Genomic DNA, 19,088 nt, shown 5'->3' with positions numbered 1-19,088 from the left:
CCTAAAGTATTCAAATGGTTATTTATTTTCTTAAGCTGGTGTATGCAGCATGTGTGCCCACATCAACACTATTGCAACATGATTTCATGGTTCAGGAAGGAAAGTTGGTGGCTTACTAACCCTCTAAGCATGCATGTTGATAGTCAGAAGTTTTCCGGAGCTTATTGCCTCTGTATTTTGGAAAAAAAACGGTGTCTCCTCTTCTTCTCAATTAAGACTAGGTGCAATGCTCGTCTCCCCTGCTGAATTTGCTGGCATATTTTATATTAAATAAAAACTGTTTGAAATTTTCCTCCTTGCAACAGAGGCTGCACTGCATTTACCTTGGAAAAACACAATTCAAGACTTTACATGGAAGAGGAAAAAAATTAGGATGATCAGATGCAACCAGCAGCCGCTGAAATGGTTCCACCTGCATGACGATAGATATTGTCATTGAACACAGCCTCTTCACCTGGCAATACTGAGATGAAAATACCTTCAGGAAAGCATACTCCCGCCTGACCCTCACACTGGATCTTGGTGTCCTCTTGCACACTTCAGAGAAACACTCAAGAAAGAGCCCTCCCACCCCCACTCCCACTCCCACGGGGGTTCCCATCACACCGCAGCCCCTCGGGGTCCCCTCTCCATCTCGGCGGGCAGCGGGGTCCTCTCCCAGCGCGCTTCTTGTCGGAGAGGCTGGGGATGCCGCTCCAGGGCTAGCAGCCAGACAAAGGGTACCCCCAAGGGGGGGGCACCAGCATCTGCCGGGCAGGCTGCGAGAGCCGAGAGTCGGCGAGGAGCTGCGGAATCCCTCGCCGGTGCCCCGCCTCGGCACCGACCCGCCCGCGCCCTTCCCACCCGCCGCCCCGGCTCCGGCTCCGGCCCTGGCCCATCCTCGGTGGCCCCGGGGCAGCGGGAGGCGCAGGGGGATGGGGCCGGGGGAGACGAGGAGGAGAAGGAGGAGAGGAGCTGCCTCCCCAGCGGTACGCACCAGTAACAGCCCGGGTCGGGGGCGGGGAGCAGCCGCAGCCCCGCCACCCCTCCGCGCCGGGAGGGGGGTAACCATGCTCCGCGGAGCGCCTGAACGACTGCCCCGGAGTGGCGGAGCAGCAGCCTGAGGTGAGCGGAGGGCTCCCCTCTTCTTCCCTCCTTCCCGTTCCCCCGCCCGGAGCCGGGCAGCCCTTGGGGCACTGGAGATTGAAGGGAGGGAGAGAAGCTCTCGGCGGGGCCTCTACTCGGGGAAAGGCGGGAGGGAGCCGGGGAGGGGGAGGCCGCTCTCGGGAGCGGAGCCGGAGGTTTGGGTTTGGAGATGGAACTCGGGCTCAGGGCCTCCAGCAGGCCCGGCCCCGGCAAACCCCAGCGAACACGCCGCTGATGGCCCACCGGGCCCGGGCCTGGCCTGCGGGCACAGCCGGGATGGAACGGCGCTGTTCCCTGTGCCCCCCGCCCCGGTGGGCAGTGTCCGGGGAGCGGCCCCGCTCCTCAGCCCAGCACCCGCCAGTTTCGGCGGGGCCATCGCCAGCACGGGGGACTCGGGAGGTGGGTGGCAGCCCTAACTTAACAGTGGAGTAAATCTGACAGAAAGAAAGAAAAAAATCGAGTGATGGAGACCCGTGCGGGATGAAACTGTCCTTTTTAACCACTTTTTTTTTTTTTTTTTTTTTTTTCTGCCTTTCTGTCTCTATTGAGATGCCTGAGCAGCTTGTGCCTCTCCTCAGTGATGCACCACTGCCAGGTCACATTCAGTTAAGGCAGGTTTAGTTGAAGCTGCATGAAACTCTGTGTGGATATTTTTAACTAAATACACGTGTTTGGTTTAACTTTTCTGGCTTTAAAGAATGGTTGTGTTTTGTTTTGTTTTGTTTTATTAAGCCCATGCATCTGTGAATTGAAAGCTCTTACTGCACGTGTGCTTCTTCAGGATCCCGCTTGACACGCAGATCTCTACTTTGCAAAATTCACACGTTTTCTATATAAAGAAATTCTTGCTTTGTCACATAGAGCAGATCTTTGAGAGACAGATTTTATTATGTGCAACTTAACATCTCCTTTGACTAGGAAAAGTATCCAAATACAAGTTTTGAATTTGTTACAAGGAATTTGAAGCATCAGCATTTTTGACAGTATTCAGTATTTGAGCATTTTTAAGAATCCAGTCACTTACAAATAAAATTGTATTTATACCCTGTAAGTGGCAGTAAGTGCAGTATACTAGAAATATCTCTAAAGGAGATTAGTGGTATATTTTCTTAATGCTTGGGAGTCAAAGCAGTACAAAGTTCAGTGGTAAACCAGACAGATCTATATTTGATATATATAAAAAAGATCAAATTTATTTGAAGGCAGCAATTGCTGCAGGCCCTGTTCAAGGAAAATAAGATGGAAAAAATGTCACACTTGCAGAAGACTGCAAAGTTTAAACCACTACATGGTATCTTTATAAATTAATGAAAATTAGTGCCATAGTAAGTGATGAAAGAATCTGAATGGGAGATGTATGGAACATTAGGTATTGCAGTAAAGTATGGCCAGTAAGGTTAAGGTTAAGGTTAAAGGTCCAAAAAGCAAGTTGTAAGTGCCAGGTATTTTGGAATATTGCCTTCTAGAGTGTCTCGAGCCAGGAGGCAGGAAGGCTCACTCTCCTGTGTTTAGACTTCCAGTACATTGAAAGTAATTTTGTAGATTGATGAAACCTTGTCCTGGGCAAGAGATAAATTCTTGCAAATGCTGATTTGCAACTTTTTTACAGAAGTGGGTAAGAGAGAAGGGTGTAATTGTTCTGCAGGTGGACAAATTAAGTCCTTGTGGTTCTTTGGGTAGGAAAAGACAGGTGTTTCCTCCAGCTTTCTCCTTGGTGTGGGGGTAGATGTGGGTGTGAAGGATGGAGAGGCTGGTCAGAGTTCGACCCTGGATTGCTGAACTGAGTGATGAGACTGATCTGGGTCTCTTTGGTACTGGCTGAGGTAGGGGTTTGGTAGCTGAATGCTGGAGGAAATGTTTGGGTCTGTGCTACAAAGCAGAGGTGTGTCCCATGGTTGATGTTTTGGGCTGCTTGCTGACTTTGTGGACTGCGAGGAAGACACCTCTGCTGTGGTTGTTCATAACCAAACCCCCATTTCTTCCCATCAGATGGCCATCTTTTTGGGATACCTGTCTGCTGTGTGCCTGGGTTTCCTATAGAAGGAATGGGAATGTACAGCCTGCTCACCTCCTGATGCTAAGTGTGTGTATATGTGGAGCAGAGCTCATGGCTGGCACCACAGAGCAGCTGTCCCAGGGATTGTCCTGACCACAGATTGGATGGCTATACTGGTGTCAGATATACTGGTGTATACTGGCCTCAGATACAGCATAATGAGCTGGTCACAAAAGATGGTTATCCTGCTATATTCAGTGTTGGTGCAGCTTCATTGTGAGTACTGTGTGCAGTTACAGGCCCCACAATTTAAGAAAGATGTGGAAGTACTTGGAAGTGTCCAGAGGGGAGCCTGAGGGATGTGGAAAAATGGAGAGGAGACAAAAGAGGTCTAACAAGTTGATTAGGAGTCTACAGCACAGCATCTACATACAAGAAGAAGTTGAAGGGGCTGAGAGTGTTTAGTGTGGTGAAGAGAAAGCAAAGGGGAGCTTCAGTAGTACCTGAAGAATAGCCACAAAAGTACTGGAACCATTTTTTTTTGGTGGTAGCAGATACTTGTTGACATATTAGGAAAAGCTTTTTCATCAGGAGGAGAGTGAGCATGAGCAGGGAAATGGGAAAACTGAACTGTGGAGTACTGGGAATTGTGATGAGACAGGGAGGTAGGCAGTGGTTGTTGGTTGCCTTTGAAGAGCAGTGTTTGAGCACAGGATGGTGAAGTAGCTGATGCAAGCCAAGAGATGCTTCATGGGTGTCACAGTTTAACACTGGCTCGGCAATTAAACCAAATGAGAGATGCTCTTTATTAATCCCCCTCCCTGATAAAGAAAGGAGAGAGAGTAAGGGAGAGAGACTTATGGGTTGGAAACTGAACTACAAAACTTTAATGAAAATAATGATAAATAGGAAAAATTACTAAATATATACAAACACACAGGAAAATTGATGCCACATTCCTCCTCCCTTTTCCCCCAGTAACTCTCACGTCACCACCGAGGCTGCAGGGCAGCCCTGGGAAAGTCCAGGCTGGACTCCTGGGGTCAGCAACAGTCAGGAGCTGGAGGCAGGAACACACAGATTCAGGCTGGCATGGATCAGGACCACAGGCAGATGAACGGATGGAATCCTCCCAGGATGCTGAAGCAAACAAGGACTGGCAAAGAAGGGGAAGCAGGAAGGGGTATGACCCTTGTGATCCCTGAAATTTATACTGAGTATGACGTGTATGGGATGGAATACTCTGTTTGGTCAGTTCTGGCATCTATCTTGTCCGTTCCTCCCTAAAGGAGGTCTGCAGGTGGGACCTCTTTACTCCTTTTCTCCTTCTGGAGGGTAAAATGTTCATCAGAACCGAGCAGTGTCCGTGTCTCTGCACACCGGTCTCTGGCTGTAACTATAAACATCAAGTGTTATCAGTCCCAGAAGCAGACACTGACTGAGAAACTTGCTGTTAATTTCAGCAAGCGCAGCTACTTACAAGAGACTGAGCTGAAAGCAAAACTATAAGACAGAAAATCACCTTTATCCTGGCCCAAACCAGGACAATGGGGATGAAGGGTCTGGGATTGGTGGAGCAAGGCAGGAGTGACAGGCAGACGTAGTGAGGTTGTAGGTTTGCATGGTTGTAAGAAGTGGCCTGTTGTGTGGTGATAGCAGGCGGAGTTGTGTTGATGTGACAAGTGAGGAGAGTGTGTGGAAGCAGCATGCAGAGGGTGTGTGGCTGTGTTAGGTGAGGAAGAAATGTGAAAGCTCACAGGAGGTTGGTGTGCAGGCAGCTGGGAGAGCATAGTGTTGCACTGGAGAGGGTGTATGGAGGTGGCAGCTGAGGCCCATTGGGGTGCAGCAGTGTGAAGCACCTGTACAGTGTAATGTCATACCTACTGTATGATGATGGGTTGGAACTAGATGATCTTTCAGGTCCCTGCCACCCCAAACCATGCTTTGATTCCATGATGATGGGGAGGTGACAAGTGGTGCCCCATCTGGGAGGCAAGAAGGGCTGGAGATGGGCATCAGGTAGTGTGGGGAGGACTGTAGCGTCCTGGTAGCATGAGAAAAGTTTGTGAACCGGGGGGGGAGGAGGAACACAGTTGATGCAGTGAAGAGAAATGGGTCTGTAAGGCGCCAGGGATAGAATTCTGTGGTAAAGGGAAGGTGGAGAGAGAAGACATATGCTCTGTAGCTGTGGTAAGGGTTTATGTACGTAACAGCGCAGCCGAGGATGTATTTGTAGATAGGAGTTACGTGTGAAGGTGGTGATGGATGTAATGGATGTATTGGTACCAGCGTACGGCGCCCGAGGCAGGGGGAGCGTTGGGACGGGCGGGAGAGGGATTACGAGCGTTACGCTGCCAGGAGGCTGCGGAGGTACCGGTGGAAGAAGGTACCGGGACGGGGCAAGCAGACGGGATCCGCGCCGAACAGGGCGGCGAGTCCCCGCCTGCCTGAGCAGCGTGCGGACCAACCGCCCGCCGCCTGTCCCGGGCCGCCGCCGCCGACACCCCCGCGGAGGGCCGGGCCGTGCCGAGCGGGGCGGGGCGGACCTGGGGCGGTGCGGTGCGGCAGGGCCTCACTCCTGCCTCTCCTTGGCTCAGGATGAGGCTGCCATAGCGACGCGGAGGACGCCGGTGGCGAGCGGAGCCCGAGGAGCGGAGCCCCGGCATGGTGAGCGCTGGGAGGGCGGGCGGGGTGCGATGCGATGCGGTGCTGTGGGTGCCGGGCGTCCCGGGTCTCTGAGCCGTGTGTCTTTCCCGCAGCCCTTCACCGAACGCGCGTACTACCCGCCGGCGGAGGGGGGAACCGGGACCGGCGCGGGGCCCACTCCGTTCCCCGCCTTCCAGTTCCGCAGCCGCCATGAGCGCCCGGACTGGCGGCGGCTGAGCGCCGTGGACGTGGGGCGTGTGTGGCGGGAGGGGGACATGTCGGTCCTGCAGGAGCACCTGGAGCACGTCACCTTCTGCAACGGCGAGGGGGAGCGCTGCCCCCACTGCCAGGGCCCCGCCGACCCGCTGCTCCTCAAGCTGCTGCGCCTGTCTCAGCTCAGCACCGAGTACCTGCTGCACTCTCAGGAGTACCTCAAAGCCCAGCTCGGCAGGTTGGAGGAGGCCCTGCAGACCACCCAGGCCCAGCGCGACCAGCTGGGCAAGGAGGTGGCCCAAGGCGTACAGGAGATCAAGGCGCTCAAGGAGGAGTGTCGCCGGAGGAAGAAGATGATCAGCACCCAGCAGATGATGCTGGAGGCCCGAGCCACCTACCACCAGGTGAGAGGAGAGGTCCCGGTCTCTCGCACCTTGCTGGCTCCCTACAGAGCAGCGTTGCGGGATGGGATGCTTGTGGGATAAAAGGCTGGAGCTGCAGGGACCGCTGACCTTACAGACAGGGAGTGCATTGCTCGCAGCTGCTTTGATTCCCTCCTGTGTTTCGCAAACGTTTGGGAGAGCACTAAGTCATCTTTAACAAATCCTCTTTGGATTTCCTGTCTGTATCGGATTCGCTTCTGATGCATCTGAAGTGTCACATAGACACATTCAACACCTGTGATAAACGTGTTACTGTTTTCTGTTGCTGCCTTTCCTTGGGTATCAACTGCATGGGCAGAAAACACGCAGGGCAAGTACATCAGAACAAGTGCTAAGCAGTGACCTGCTGTCTTTGAGTTGTGTAACATTCTTGAGGTACAAAGTTTCTACTTGTGTGTATGACTCAGAAGTGACTCAGGCATGTTGGTAAAGAGTCCCAGTAAGGTAGCTCATTCCTAACTCCACCACAATCTCTGTTCCATAAGGGTCTTCCCTGAGAGCCTTAAGATACTTGTTCTGATTCTTTCTGTGTCATGGCACTCTGTTTTTGGTTTTGTTTTTTTTTTTTGAACATTATTTTTTTTTGTTCTGGGTATAATATTTTGATTTCAATATTTTTCAGCTTCAGCATTTTTCAGCAAGTTTCAGGAATGCAGACTGCAGCTTCAAATGTAGTCTGGTCTAGAGAGTACACTGAACACAGGCTTGACATGATTTCAGGTTAGCTCTTTGTGTTTGTATGTTTAAGGTTACAGTTTTGGTTTGTTTTTTTTTTTTTAATCTTCAGATACTTGGTGAAATTCTCCTTAATCATGGAGTAGTTGCAATACAGAAGCAAGCCAAGATTTCTTATGCTGTATACAGTCTTATCCCATGATATAGTACCAGTTTCAGCAGGCCAGCAAGCTCCATTTTTTAGAACAGCAGCTAAGTTGACTCAAGTGTTTCTGTAAGGGAGAAGATACCTTATGCCCCAAAAGTAGAAGTATACATATGGTAGACTTCATGGCAACCTTCTGTCATGCATTCATTTTGAATGTTAGTCTTCAGGGCAAGCTGCTGGTGTTGTATCATTTTAAAAAAACCTTTATGCAATTTACAGAGCAGTTTGTCTGTTCTCTGTCACAAAAGAAAATGGATTGCTTGCATTATTTTATGTGTAAGGTTAAATAACTCTCATACCATGACTGTCAGTTAGACATTACTAAGTTTTCCTGAAATATTTGTGAGGTACAACTGTCTCAGTGGAAGCTGGTGAATGTGGTAGTGATCTTAACTCATTACTCATCTTGACTGATTACTGATCCTGACTTATTAATCTTCTGTTCAGTGGCATTTCCAATAAATCAGAGATGGAAAGCTATTTGCCATTTTTAGTTTAATTCCATATAAAGTAAACATCTCACTTCTCCCCCTTTTCCCTTCTTTTTAGTAAATTCTTGTCCCTAGATGTTATTCAGGTTCACATGGGAAAAGTGAGTTTAGGGATTGATGTTGAATAGTTCTGCTGTTCCCACAGTTTCTACAGTATTTTCATGATTCTGAGTGTGAATGCCAGAGGTAAATTAAACTCTTCCTAGCTGGGAATAATTGTATTATGTGCCATATTATGCACATTATTATGTGCTTTGACTGCTCTGCTGTGCCAGCTATGGTGTTCTGGAGAGGATAGTTCAGTTTTCATCCCCTTAAAGTCTTGGCTGTTTAGCAAATAAGCCTGTAAATAGTTATTTGCCTTTTTTTAGTGGAGGCACATTCTATAGCTAATGTAAGTGTGCTTTGGAATTCAGATTTAGTGCCTTTAACCCACCTCCAAGCTAGGTTCAACTATGAAATGCTCCTGTGAAGTGGAATTGGTACCTACCTATGGACATAAATTTAAGACTTATTGGGCAATACCTTCATCTGAGCAACAAAAATTTAATTTTAATACAGCAGTTTTTAGTCTTAGATGCTCAGCCACAATGTAAGCATAAAGTTCACGTTGTGTCTACCACTGTGAAAAGTAGTTGGAAGAATGTTACATAATTCAGATCCTGAATATTCCCTCTGCTAATTCTGTCTCCTGCACTTAAGAGCTTTCTTTCACTACCAACAAGTGAAACTAACATGAAATTTGTGCTTGAATGGATAACATTATTTCACAGCCAATTTCATTCTGTAAATCATGCGCAATCTGTTACCCAGTGAGTTCCCTCTTGGTTGGCAGCAAGGCTTTGCTGCCACACTGTATCTCTTTACTTTGGCTTTATGTTAGCACAGGTTTTTTGTGGTTTTTTGCATGTGTCCAACAAAATTTGTCTTAATAATTCATTGCTTTAGTGTTTGCTGAAAGATATATTTCACAGGCTAACAGAGTATCAGTGACAGTATTTTAAATATTAGATGGAATCTGGGAATTTGATTATGGTGTCTGTTCATATCTATTAAGTCAGTCTCTTACAGTTGTTTCACACTGGTAAGGAAAAAGGACTCAGTTGAACATTAGTGGTTTGTTAAAATATATTCATTTTGACAAGAAAAAAAAAAAAAAAAAAAAGGTAGCAGTCAACTACTCTGCCTAAAGCAAGTGGAGGCTTTTTCTTACCAGTATGTTGCAAATTCTGTAGTTCATAGAGTTGTAGAGTGGTGTGGGTTGGAAGGGACCTTAAAGACCACTGGGTTTTGACCCCCTTTCTGTGGGCAGGGACACCTCCCATGGATCAGGCTGCTGCAAGCCTCATCCAACCTGGCCTTGAACACTTCCAGGGAGAGTGCAGCCACCTTCTCTGGGCAACCTGTACCAGTGTCTCACCACCCTCATAGTGAAGGATTTCTTCCTAATGTGTAATCTAAATCTACCCTCTTGCAGTTTAAAGCCATTACCCCTTGTCCTTATCACTTCATGCCCTGCTCAGGTGTCCTGTAGATCCCCTTCAGGTTGATCTTACTTAAGGAAGGCTGCTCCTTGCAACCTTCTCTTCTCCAAGCTGAACAACCCTTACTTCCTCAGCCTCAGGTCTAGCTCCTGCCGTTGTATTTAACCATTGGCTTTCATTATTCGGAGCATTACTGGGATGTACTTTGAACGTAAATAAAATTATCTTTTAAGATGAGTAGGATCCAGATTTGACATAAATTAAAATTAAAAAATAATACATAAATTATATAAGTAGCAATTTAAACAGCTTTATGCTTTACAGGGATGCCAGGTGGCATACTAATGTATATATGTACCTTTTCTTGCAAAATTCTGGATTGTTGCCTTAATTTGGTTGAAATGCCTGAATTTTTTTCATATCTCATCATCCTCCTAGTATTGTCATCTTTCAACTCACTTACGTATACTCAAACCCATCTTGTTTTGTTTTGTTTTCCTGACTGTGTGGTGCTTTCCTTTGCTGAGATACAAGAGTTTTAAGAATGCCTGAGCTGCTAGTTGGATGCAACTGGTGTGTATTTTGCTGAATAGTGTTGCCTTTTCCCTTACGTTTCTGTACTTACCTGTGGTATTTATCTCTTATCTGTGATTTATGTGTGAATTTAAACTTGATTGGTCAGACTGGTTTTGTTCAGAGTTTGTACAGAGCCTTGTCCAAGGATACATGACCATCACTGCAAGGCATTAAATGACAAATACATTAATAACTTTAAATATATCCATTACCATGAGAATTTTAGTTAATATTCTCGTCAGATGGAATTATTAAAGTTACTTTCTTTTGATCTTTGGGCCAAATGTTATAACCTGTTAAAAACCTTAAACACTATGCTTAACAAACTGATGTTACTAATGATAACAGAAATGTTTTTATCTGTTTCTTTTCATAGTGTCAATTATGTGAAAAGGCTTTTATGAGCTATTCCTTTTTACAAAGTCACATGCAAAGGCGTCACCCGGAAGAATGTCAAATTGGTATGTACTTCAGCCTTATAAAAAAATTAAGATAAACAGTTTAGAAAAGTGTAAATATAGTGAGGATGTGCAGTCCATGATTGTGTGCCACATTTACAGTGCCTTTTCAGCTAGCATTCCTGCTGAATGCAGTAGTCAGTATCAGAGGTCAGAGTACAGTTTTTTCATTAGATGTGTGTTATGAAGGTGTGGGTAAAATGAACAACTTATGCTAAGGAAGGTACATTTTGGGAATATATATGGATTACCAGCACATAAATAATTCAGCTCAGCTGAAATCAGTTTGAATAAGGTCAGGCTCTCCTGAACTAAACTGACTGTAAAATACAGTAAGAAAAAAAAACCCTTCAAGAATAATCTTTATAATAACTGCTAATAGATACCATGATAGTCTTAGTTGCTGTATCTCTACTCTGCATACTTTTGTCTCTCTTCATTGAAAAACATCTAGTTTGAGTAACACTGCTCTTAAAGTTTATTTCATGCATCCTTAAGATCTCTCCTTCCTCTTAGACTGCATGGTTATGATTTTTTGCTAAGGACTCACAAGTATTAATGAATGGAAGTCATTAGAGATTAGCTAGAAAGAAGAGGATTGGAAAGAGTGGAAAGAATCTAATGAGGGCTGAACTGTAGCTTGTCAGGCAAATAAAAAAGCATGAAGTCTGAGTGGGGTCTGAGTAGGAATCTGAGGGAGCATTAATATATTGGAGGAAGAATGAAGCTCCTGTGCACTTTACACTTGAAAAAACTGATAGTGGAAGATGCTGCAGAGCCACCTAAAATAATTTAAAATAATTTATGTAAAGAATTAGTTTGCAGTGACTGTATGAGAGAAATACTCTGTGGAGTTTTCTGAAGTGCTGTTCTGCATTGTGCTAAGATTCCCAGATGATGGGCTGGTAAATCCTTGATAAATTGACAAAAAGTTTCAAGATTTAAGATTGTTATAATTTTTGCATATTTTAATATCTTTTTTTACAGTGACATTCTCTGTGACTCATTCCAGATAAATGAGTTTTATTCCAAAGGACTCATTATAGAAGTTATTCAGAATAAATTAAACCTAACAGAATTGAATAATTGAGGTTCACTTGTCCTTCGTATGTTCTTTTTTTGAGCCTGTGTTGCTTAGATTCCTTTGAAATGAGATACTACAATACTTCTTATTGTAAGTATTTCATAAACTATTTCACATGCAAGTAATAATGGAATTTTTCAGTCTTGAGGGTAATATTAGCAGTCCAGAGAACACATGTATATAAAAGAATCTTTGGACAATCGTGGTTGTGAGAGAGAAATTATCTATGAGAGTTACACTTCATGAAGATGTTATTGAAACACCTTAGAAATGTATTTGCACAAAGTATCACATTTCCAGAAATTACAGAAATTGAATTCTGTGATTTTTTCAAACAGAACAGAAGAGGAAAGCAAAGACAGACAAGTTGCAGGATGAGATTGATAAACTGAAGGAGCAGTTGCAGCTCACCAAGTCCCAGTTAGAGACTGAGCAGCAGGCTAATATGGTCAAGTTTTCCAAGGTAATATGTATTAAATAATAAGGAGTACCTCTATAACATATTTCTCCTGTCAAGAAAAAGCCTTGTTTTTCTTATGAGGTAGAACTTGGAATATTCCTAACAGTGCATCTTAAATTTTGTTGTGCCTATTTTGAAGTCACTTGTCTTAGCTGAGACTCCTGTCTACAAAGGGACTTCCTGAAATGTCCTGAAGCTACAACCTGCAGTGTTACACTAGGAGAAGCTTCCAAAGCTTCTGTGTTTATTCTGGAATGTCAGGGAAGACAGAAATGTGAAGTGTGACTGGCTGCAGTTTGTCTGTTGTCACTGACATCCAGTGTCAGTTCAGGTAGCATTCTGTTGTTGTCTTTTGATTAAAAGATCAGAAGATTTTTATTCCCCTGTGTTGTCTTTTTTCTTTGGGAGTAGGAGGGACAACTGGGGAAAAAGCATGTCATCCTTCCAATTCTTGGTCCCATCTACTCTTTTTGAGGTGGAAAAATGCAGAAGATCCTGATCCTCATAAATATCCAATATTCAGTGAACAAAATCAGGGTGAATGCTGCAAAGGGAAGAGGTAGGGGTTGCCTAAAAATATGTATATTCTGCACACTGAAATGCAGGACTCTGAGCAAGTTAGGACTATACAAGAATGAATTACTAGATAATAGAATGGTAAATGTAATTTAGCAGATAAAGTGGGGTAAATGTAAATGGGGAAAAAATAATTCTAACTTCATCTACAAAATGGTAGGTTCTGAGTTGAGTGTTGTTACTGAAGGGCAAGATCTGAACGTTGTGTCACAATCTTAAAAGAAATGTCAGGACAGTGATTAGTGGCAGCCAGCAAAGAAAATAAAATATAACAAAGTATTCTGAAAAATCACTGTCTAAACCAGAGCCTAAACACTATGTGCATCAAACCTAATCCCTTAATCTCAAAACAGATATGATAGAATTAAATATCCTGGAGATATTTAAAAAACAGGTAGATGTGGCACTTAGGGACATGGTTTAGTGGTGGACTTGGCAGTACTGGGTTTACAGTTGGGCTCAGAAATCTTAAATGTCTTTGCAGACATCAGTGTCTCACCCTCCATCCCCACCAAGCTGTTGCCTCTTTTCAGGCACCTCTTGGCATGCTCAGCCATTCTAAATACAGACTGCAAAGTCCTGGGTGAATAAGGTATCAACCATTTTCTCATTTTTCCAGTGTAGGACCTAGCATCCATCAAATGAAGCCAGGTTCAAACCAAAAAAACCCCCAAAAATACTTCAGTCTTCATGCAACTCGTAGTAGGCCTGTGGAATTCATTGACAAAAAACGTGTTGCAGCTGCTAAAAGCTGAAACAGCCACAAGGGACAGCTGTAAAAGTAGGTGAAGAGCAATGCTTTGAGTGTAGCTGAGTTTATGAAACTGTATCAGGGTGAGGAAGTCTGAGCTGAAAGCAGTGGAAAGCTTGGAGGCTATCAGGGAGAAGATGCATGTTTGCTTGTCCTGGGGTTATCCTTGCCTGCTTGCATGCTCAGGGCCACTGTGAGAAACAGGATGATAAATTACTTGGATTTTTTATATGACCAAGTAAGGTCATTCTTGTGTAATTCAATGACAAATACTGAACTTGAAAAGTACTTGTTTTGCTAGCAAAATCTATAGTTTGCTGCCCCAGAATTCTTTGTAAGCTATTGGGTTTTTTCAGGTTTGTTTTTTTTTTTTAATGTCAGAATGTTGTACATGGAAAGTGACTGCTTCCCACACATAGTTTTGGTGCTTGAATTAGTATTGCACGTGGGGAAAAAACCCCAAACTTGTTTATTCCAGGAATGTGAACAGCAAAAATCAAAAGAAGAGGAAATCCTACAATCATTTCAGAAATGGAAAGAGGAGGAAAAAGAGAAATTGTCTGATGAAATAGAAAAAGTGAAAGACATGTTTATGAAAGAGTTTAAGGAGTTATCTTCAAGAAATGCAATACTAGAAAATGTAAGTAATTTGAATTTTCCAACATGTAATGACATGTAGCCTTTACAGTAGATGGTACTGAACTTCACATCTATAAAATATGATGTAGTTATCTTAGAGGTCTTGTTACAGAACTTTGAAAAATAATGGTTGGATTATACCTATAATTATGTATTTGCATACTGGTACTTTATCAACATAACTAACCTAATTTCAGTTTTGTTTTTTTTTTGGTAGAATGTTATGAATGAATGAGTTGTGCCTTCAGCAACTATGTCAGTTTTTTCTTAGGCCTCAACTTTTGAGTGCCTGTTTGCAGATCAGTAGGTATTTTAATTATTGCTTTCTGTTAGGTATCCTTACAGTAATATTCTTACAACTGGCATGGAGGCCACTGACCTCTGTATTGAAGTCCTCAGAGCACAACTTTTGTGTGTTTTCAATACATGCTCTGGAAGTGCTTTCCAGAATTTTTACTAGAATGAGAGTTGTAGAAGTGTAGGCTGGGACAGAAAAAAATGCATGGTATTGCCAGAGCAGCTTGTGTTTTGTGGCTTCTAGCTCCTGTGTACATTTGTAAGGTATATTAATGTTAGATGTATATATTAATTATTACATGAAATTTGATAAGTGCTGAACTCATGAGAAACGTGAGAAGTGTCTGACACAATTTCTGCATAGTTATGTTCAAAGAACATTTTGTATTAAATGACAGTTTATAAAACAAATCTGTGTACATATTCAGGTCTTTATTTTTCCCTTTGCCTTTTAGCACCTGTTAGAATTACAAAAGTCCACTATGCAACAAAAATCCAACTTAGGGACACTGAAAGACAGCCAAGAATTTACAGAAGAGACACCTCAGAGTCCTCAGGATTACCACAATGTGGTTAAACTTCTTGAAAAACAGGTAACACTAACTATTGTATTTCCTTTGAAAGAGTACTTGTGGATTTTTTTTCATTTTGTGCGTTTCTGAGGAGGATTTTAAATCCATAAGCAAAATTCTCATCCCTTTCAATATTTAAAATATCTGTTTTTAAAGATTTAGTACTGTTTAGTACAAAGTCTATAATGGAATAGAGGAATTATTTCCCTGTCTTTTATAAGAAAATGTTATTTATTAATTGATATTTTCTTATTCCTTGTTATTAAATACTTCTAGATTAACCAAGTATAGTTGCAGTTCAATTACACAAGGCTCTAATAAACCATTATGTCTTGTGATCTGCAAGGCCACTTATGTAAAAATTGGAATTTTCCTTTTTTGTTTTGTTTTTTTTTAATACTTTGAGGCACACATTATCTACTTCATGGTTCTTTGGATGTGAAGATTTTTGTATACTGATCGTATAACCCAGAAGTTTGGTCACTTCTGCTTGAAGATGTGGAAAACTTTGTGAATTTTACTGTGTGTTTTTTACTTTATCAAAGAAAATTTGATTCACTCTAAATTCACATAATAGTGCTGGGTTTTATTATCATACAAGATACATTGTTAATGATTGCTTCAAATTACACTGGTTTTGGGAAAAAACTCCTATTCTTACTACCCTTATTTTAATACATAGAAATATATGAAAATCATGTATTTCTCACTCACAGTCACATTATACACAAATCAAAGAGCAGGTTGGGAGTTTCTAGAGTGATTGTTAAGAAAACCACACTCAGATCTATAAAGCATGCTGATGACTGTTCTAGGTCTTAAATATGGGTTTACTCAATTTTCATATCACCAATAACCTTTTCAGTATTTCTGCTTTATATAAAAAATAAAGCTGTGTATGTTAAAGCAGGTGTTTATGGGTTATTGACAAGATAAAGCTGCATATATTAAACTTAATATGTTATTAACAAGAATGAATATTGATTTCCTCTATGAAGGAAAACAAATGGACATCTAGAATACAAGCTCTTCATCATGACCACGAGGCAGAAAAGTCACTGGTAAGTGGCATAGCAAACCTCCTAAACTAAGAGACTTTTTACTTATTTTTGTATCCTTGAACTAGTTATTAATATGCTGTCATACAACTGGTGCATTAAAAAACCCAGATCTCAAGTGTCCTCTTAGGTGTATTTAATACCTCTTTATTTCTGACTTGACCTTTTAGTTAAGGCCAGAGCTGAAATGGAATTTAACTTTAAGAATCTTACAGACACCTGAAACTGTATTTCTTTTCTGAAGAGCCCACCAATAATTCTATGGGTGCTGTATTACACAGTGTTTTCTGCATTATGTGGATATGCTGGGTAGTTGAAATATAATTTGCCAAATTCAGCTTTCATCTACCCTTTATTTTCTGCTGCCATGGACCTATTACATATGTCTCAATCTTTTTTTTTAATCTTTTCTGTCACTCTCTGCTGCTTTTTATGTTGTAGCTTTTTAACTCAGTATCTGTTCAGCTTTTCCAGGAAAAAAACCATGACATTTTATTTTGCTTCAGCTTATATATTTTTCTGTGCAAAGCTTTATTTCTCAGAGTTTGGTTTTTTGTTTTTTAGGTTTTTTGTGGGGTTTTTCGTGTAGTAGTTCGGTTTTTTTTTATATCTGCTTTTCTTTTTAATGCCTTTCCTGCTTTGTTTCTCTTGCTTCTTTTCCTTTCATTTTCCTTTCATCTTCGTGACCATGTAAGAACTGAGCAGGTCATAGTGGTCTGGCCAATGCTTCTCCTCCTCTGGCAAGAAAGTAGTGAGGAGGAATCATGGAGTAATCCCCTCAGAGGATGTAGCTAATGATATCCCCCCACACAATTCAAGAGTAGAATAAGGGTGGAGTAATGTAAGTATCACTTTTGGGATGGTGCACCTAAAATATCCTTCCCTTTCTTCTAAAATCAGATATAATATATTAGGTTTATCATGCAAATTCACATCTCATCTTCTTAAAGCATCAATATTTGACACTACTTATAAGCAAAACATTTTTATAATCATATACTTCTCCTGCAATGTTATTTTTAGGCAATCTTGGCAATGTGTTTGTATGTCTCTTTCTTTGTACACAGATCTAGGTAGTCTTACTTGTGTAAATGAAAAGTTACTCAGACAACTGTTTTGTCATGTATGCAAGTGCTGATGAAATCACAGGAGACATTAGATTTTTGCTGGAAAAAAAAAAGTATTAAAAGCACCTAATCATGACACTTGCTTGTTTGAACTTTATAGCATTAAAATAGTCTATATAATATTAAGTCACTTTTCTTCTGATTGCTTTCTAGCTACTGTCACAGCTTGAAAAGCTTAAATCATCAGTGAGAGAAGACCTGAATAAAACTAATACCTTTTACAGGAGGAGGATAGAAGAGCTGGGGCAGAGGCTCCAGGAACAGAATGATCTGATTATTACTCAGAAGACTCAGGTCTGTTTTGTGAAGCACTCTGCCTTTCAGAGAGAATAGGACACAGAGAAACATTTTACTGACATTTGGTCTTTAAAATATCTCTGGCTGCATAGTTAATATTCTCAATTGGTAAAGAGTGTTCCTGGAGTATTTTGGGTACACTTTTGAAATTATGTTGGTATATAAGAACAGATCTGGAAAAGAGACACTGGAATGTAAACCAGGGCTTAAAGCATGATTTAGAAGGAAAAGATTAATTAACCGAATGTTTTTAATACGTTCAACACAAAGCTAGAGGTTTACTAGGTCACAATCACCAGAGACCTCTATAGATGAAAAATTCCAGATAGTGAACAGGATTTAATCCCTTGCAAAATAATCATAATGAGAGCCATTGTTTGAAAACTGGAAATACATGACTTACTGCACTACAAATGGAATATCATATTTATAACAGTGATAATTAAAATGAAGAAAATTATCTGTTTGCAAATTAATGTTTTTTTGTTAAAATAGACATTTGTTTGAACATAGCTGTAGATTTTTTTGAAGCAATGAGTAGATGATGATCTATTTCCTTTGCTGGTCTGGTGTTTAGACCTAGGACATGATTATGTAGTCTTTACAATCTATTCCTCTGTCAGATTGCATGTTCTTTACTAAGTAACATCTGATCCTACACACTTTTCTTGTGATTAATGCTAATCCTTTACTTAAGCGTTTGAAGAATCAAAAAGATGAAGAATAGCTTTTACATCTCAATTTTAAAAAATTTTATAGCTGGAGCAATAACAGAGGGCTTTATCCTAGGCAAATTATTTGGAGTAAAGTGACTGTCTAAAAAAGAACAGTGTGACCACAGATGTAAAATAGGTTCAGAGGGATCCAAGCTCAGTGTTTATGAAAGGAAAGCATGAAGATCTGCTTTCTCAATAATTGGAAGGGCTCGAGAAACAACCATTGCTTTTGTAGAACTCAAACTGAACACACAGTGAATTGAGGCTCTACTGGCTGTGTCCAAACTGATACATGAAACAGGGACTAGGATTCAATATCTTGTCCCAGCTCCAGATGGCATTGTGTGTCCATATGGTTTGGGTTAAGCTTCTGTTTTGGAAATGATGCATAGAACACTTGTAATAATATTGGATTCACAAGTTTCCTGTTTTGTTTAGATCAAATTACAGCCAGCTTGTTTCCTCTATGCCTTCAGTTTTGTTCTGTGTGTGTCTTGGGTGTCAAATAGACAAAACTGTAGACCACACAAGAGAACTGTTCATAGATTTAAAATCACTGTGTAATTATGTTTTTCCCTGGAGTGGAGCTACACTTGCAAAATTGGACATGAATTGATGCAGCAGAAAGTATTGAAACTAAGTTCTGAAGTGGCCCATAAGTTCACTCTTATTTCACATTATAGTTTCTCGTAACAGTGTCTACAAAGCATGAGTTCACATAAGACAACAAGTATGAATGAAATAAATATTTATTAGGCAGTAGAACAGAGTTCCACCAGGGTATCATTTGTCTCCCCAAATCGTAAACAATAATTTCTGTTATGGAATAGTACTGAAATGAAATATTTTGTACTAAATTTGTATTTCTAAATGTTGAGCATTTGCATTTATAACTAATCATTTGTCTCTCTTTTCTCTCTAGATTAAAGAATTGTTGACAAGATCTGTTGCAAGCATCAAACCATATGATGGTAAGTACAAAATATAAGAAAAAGCAGATTTAGTTCCTCATTTCAGCAGCTTGGCTTAAACAAATATTATAATTCATTAAAAATATAGACATCCAATTAGTACTGGCAACTTATTTGCATTTCACAGTGTACCTATCTGTACTACTGTTTCCATGACTCTATGTTAGTTTTCAGAGTCTATGTTTTGCAGCTGTAAGGGCTTGTAATGTCCAAAGTGGATCACTT

General features: G+C 41.5%; 1 protein-coding gene across 3 annotated transcripts in view; it reads left to right on the top strand.

Moving 5' to 3' along the window:
* Window positions 1–984: 984 nt before the first annotated feature.
* Window positions 985–19,088, top strand: part of DZIP1 (DAZ interacting zinc finger protein 1) — a 37,545-nt gene continuing 19,441 nt past the window's right edge. For 2 of the 3 annotated variants that reach the window (XM_071741957.1, XM_071741968.1), the window contains exons 1-10: window positions 985–1,104; window positions 5,719–5,788; window positions 5,881–6,384; window positions 10,234–10,318; window positions 11,738–11,862; window positions 13,665–13,826; window positions 14,578–14,715; window positions 15,693–15,755; window positions 17,033–17,173; window positions 18,815–18,863. In XM_071741957.1, coding sequence (XP_071598058.1) covers window positions 5,786–5,788; window positions 5,881–6,384; window positions 10,234–10,318; window positions 11,738–11,862; window positions 13,665–13,826; window positions 14,578–14,715; window positions 15,693–15,755; window positions 17,033–17,173; window positions 18,815–18,863 — 1,270 coding nt within the window. In that variant the 5' untranslated portion in view covers window positions 985–1,104; window positions 5,719–5,785. The remainder of the gene's footprint in view (window positions 1,105–5,718; window positions 5,789–5,880; window positions 6,385–10,233; window positions 10,319–11,737; window positions 11,863–13,664; window positions 13,827–14,577; window positions 14,716–15,692; window positions 15,756–17,032; window positions 17,174–18,814; window positions 18,864–19,088) is intronic. The other variant, XM_071741977.1, reaches the window with a different exon arrangement.

This window comes from Heliangelus exortis, chromosome 1, assembly GCF_036169615.1.
Source record: "Heliangelus exortis chromosome 1, bHelExo1.hap1, whole genome shotgun sequence".
NCBI lineage: Eukaryota > Metazoa > Chordata > Aves > Apodiformes > Trochilidae > Heliangelus > Heliangelus exortis.
Note: the sequence above shows the minus strand (reverse complement) of the source record. Positions and strands in the feature narration are given on the sequence as shown.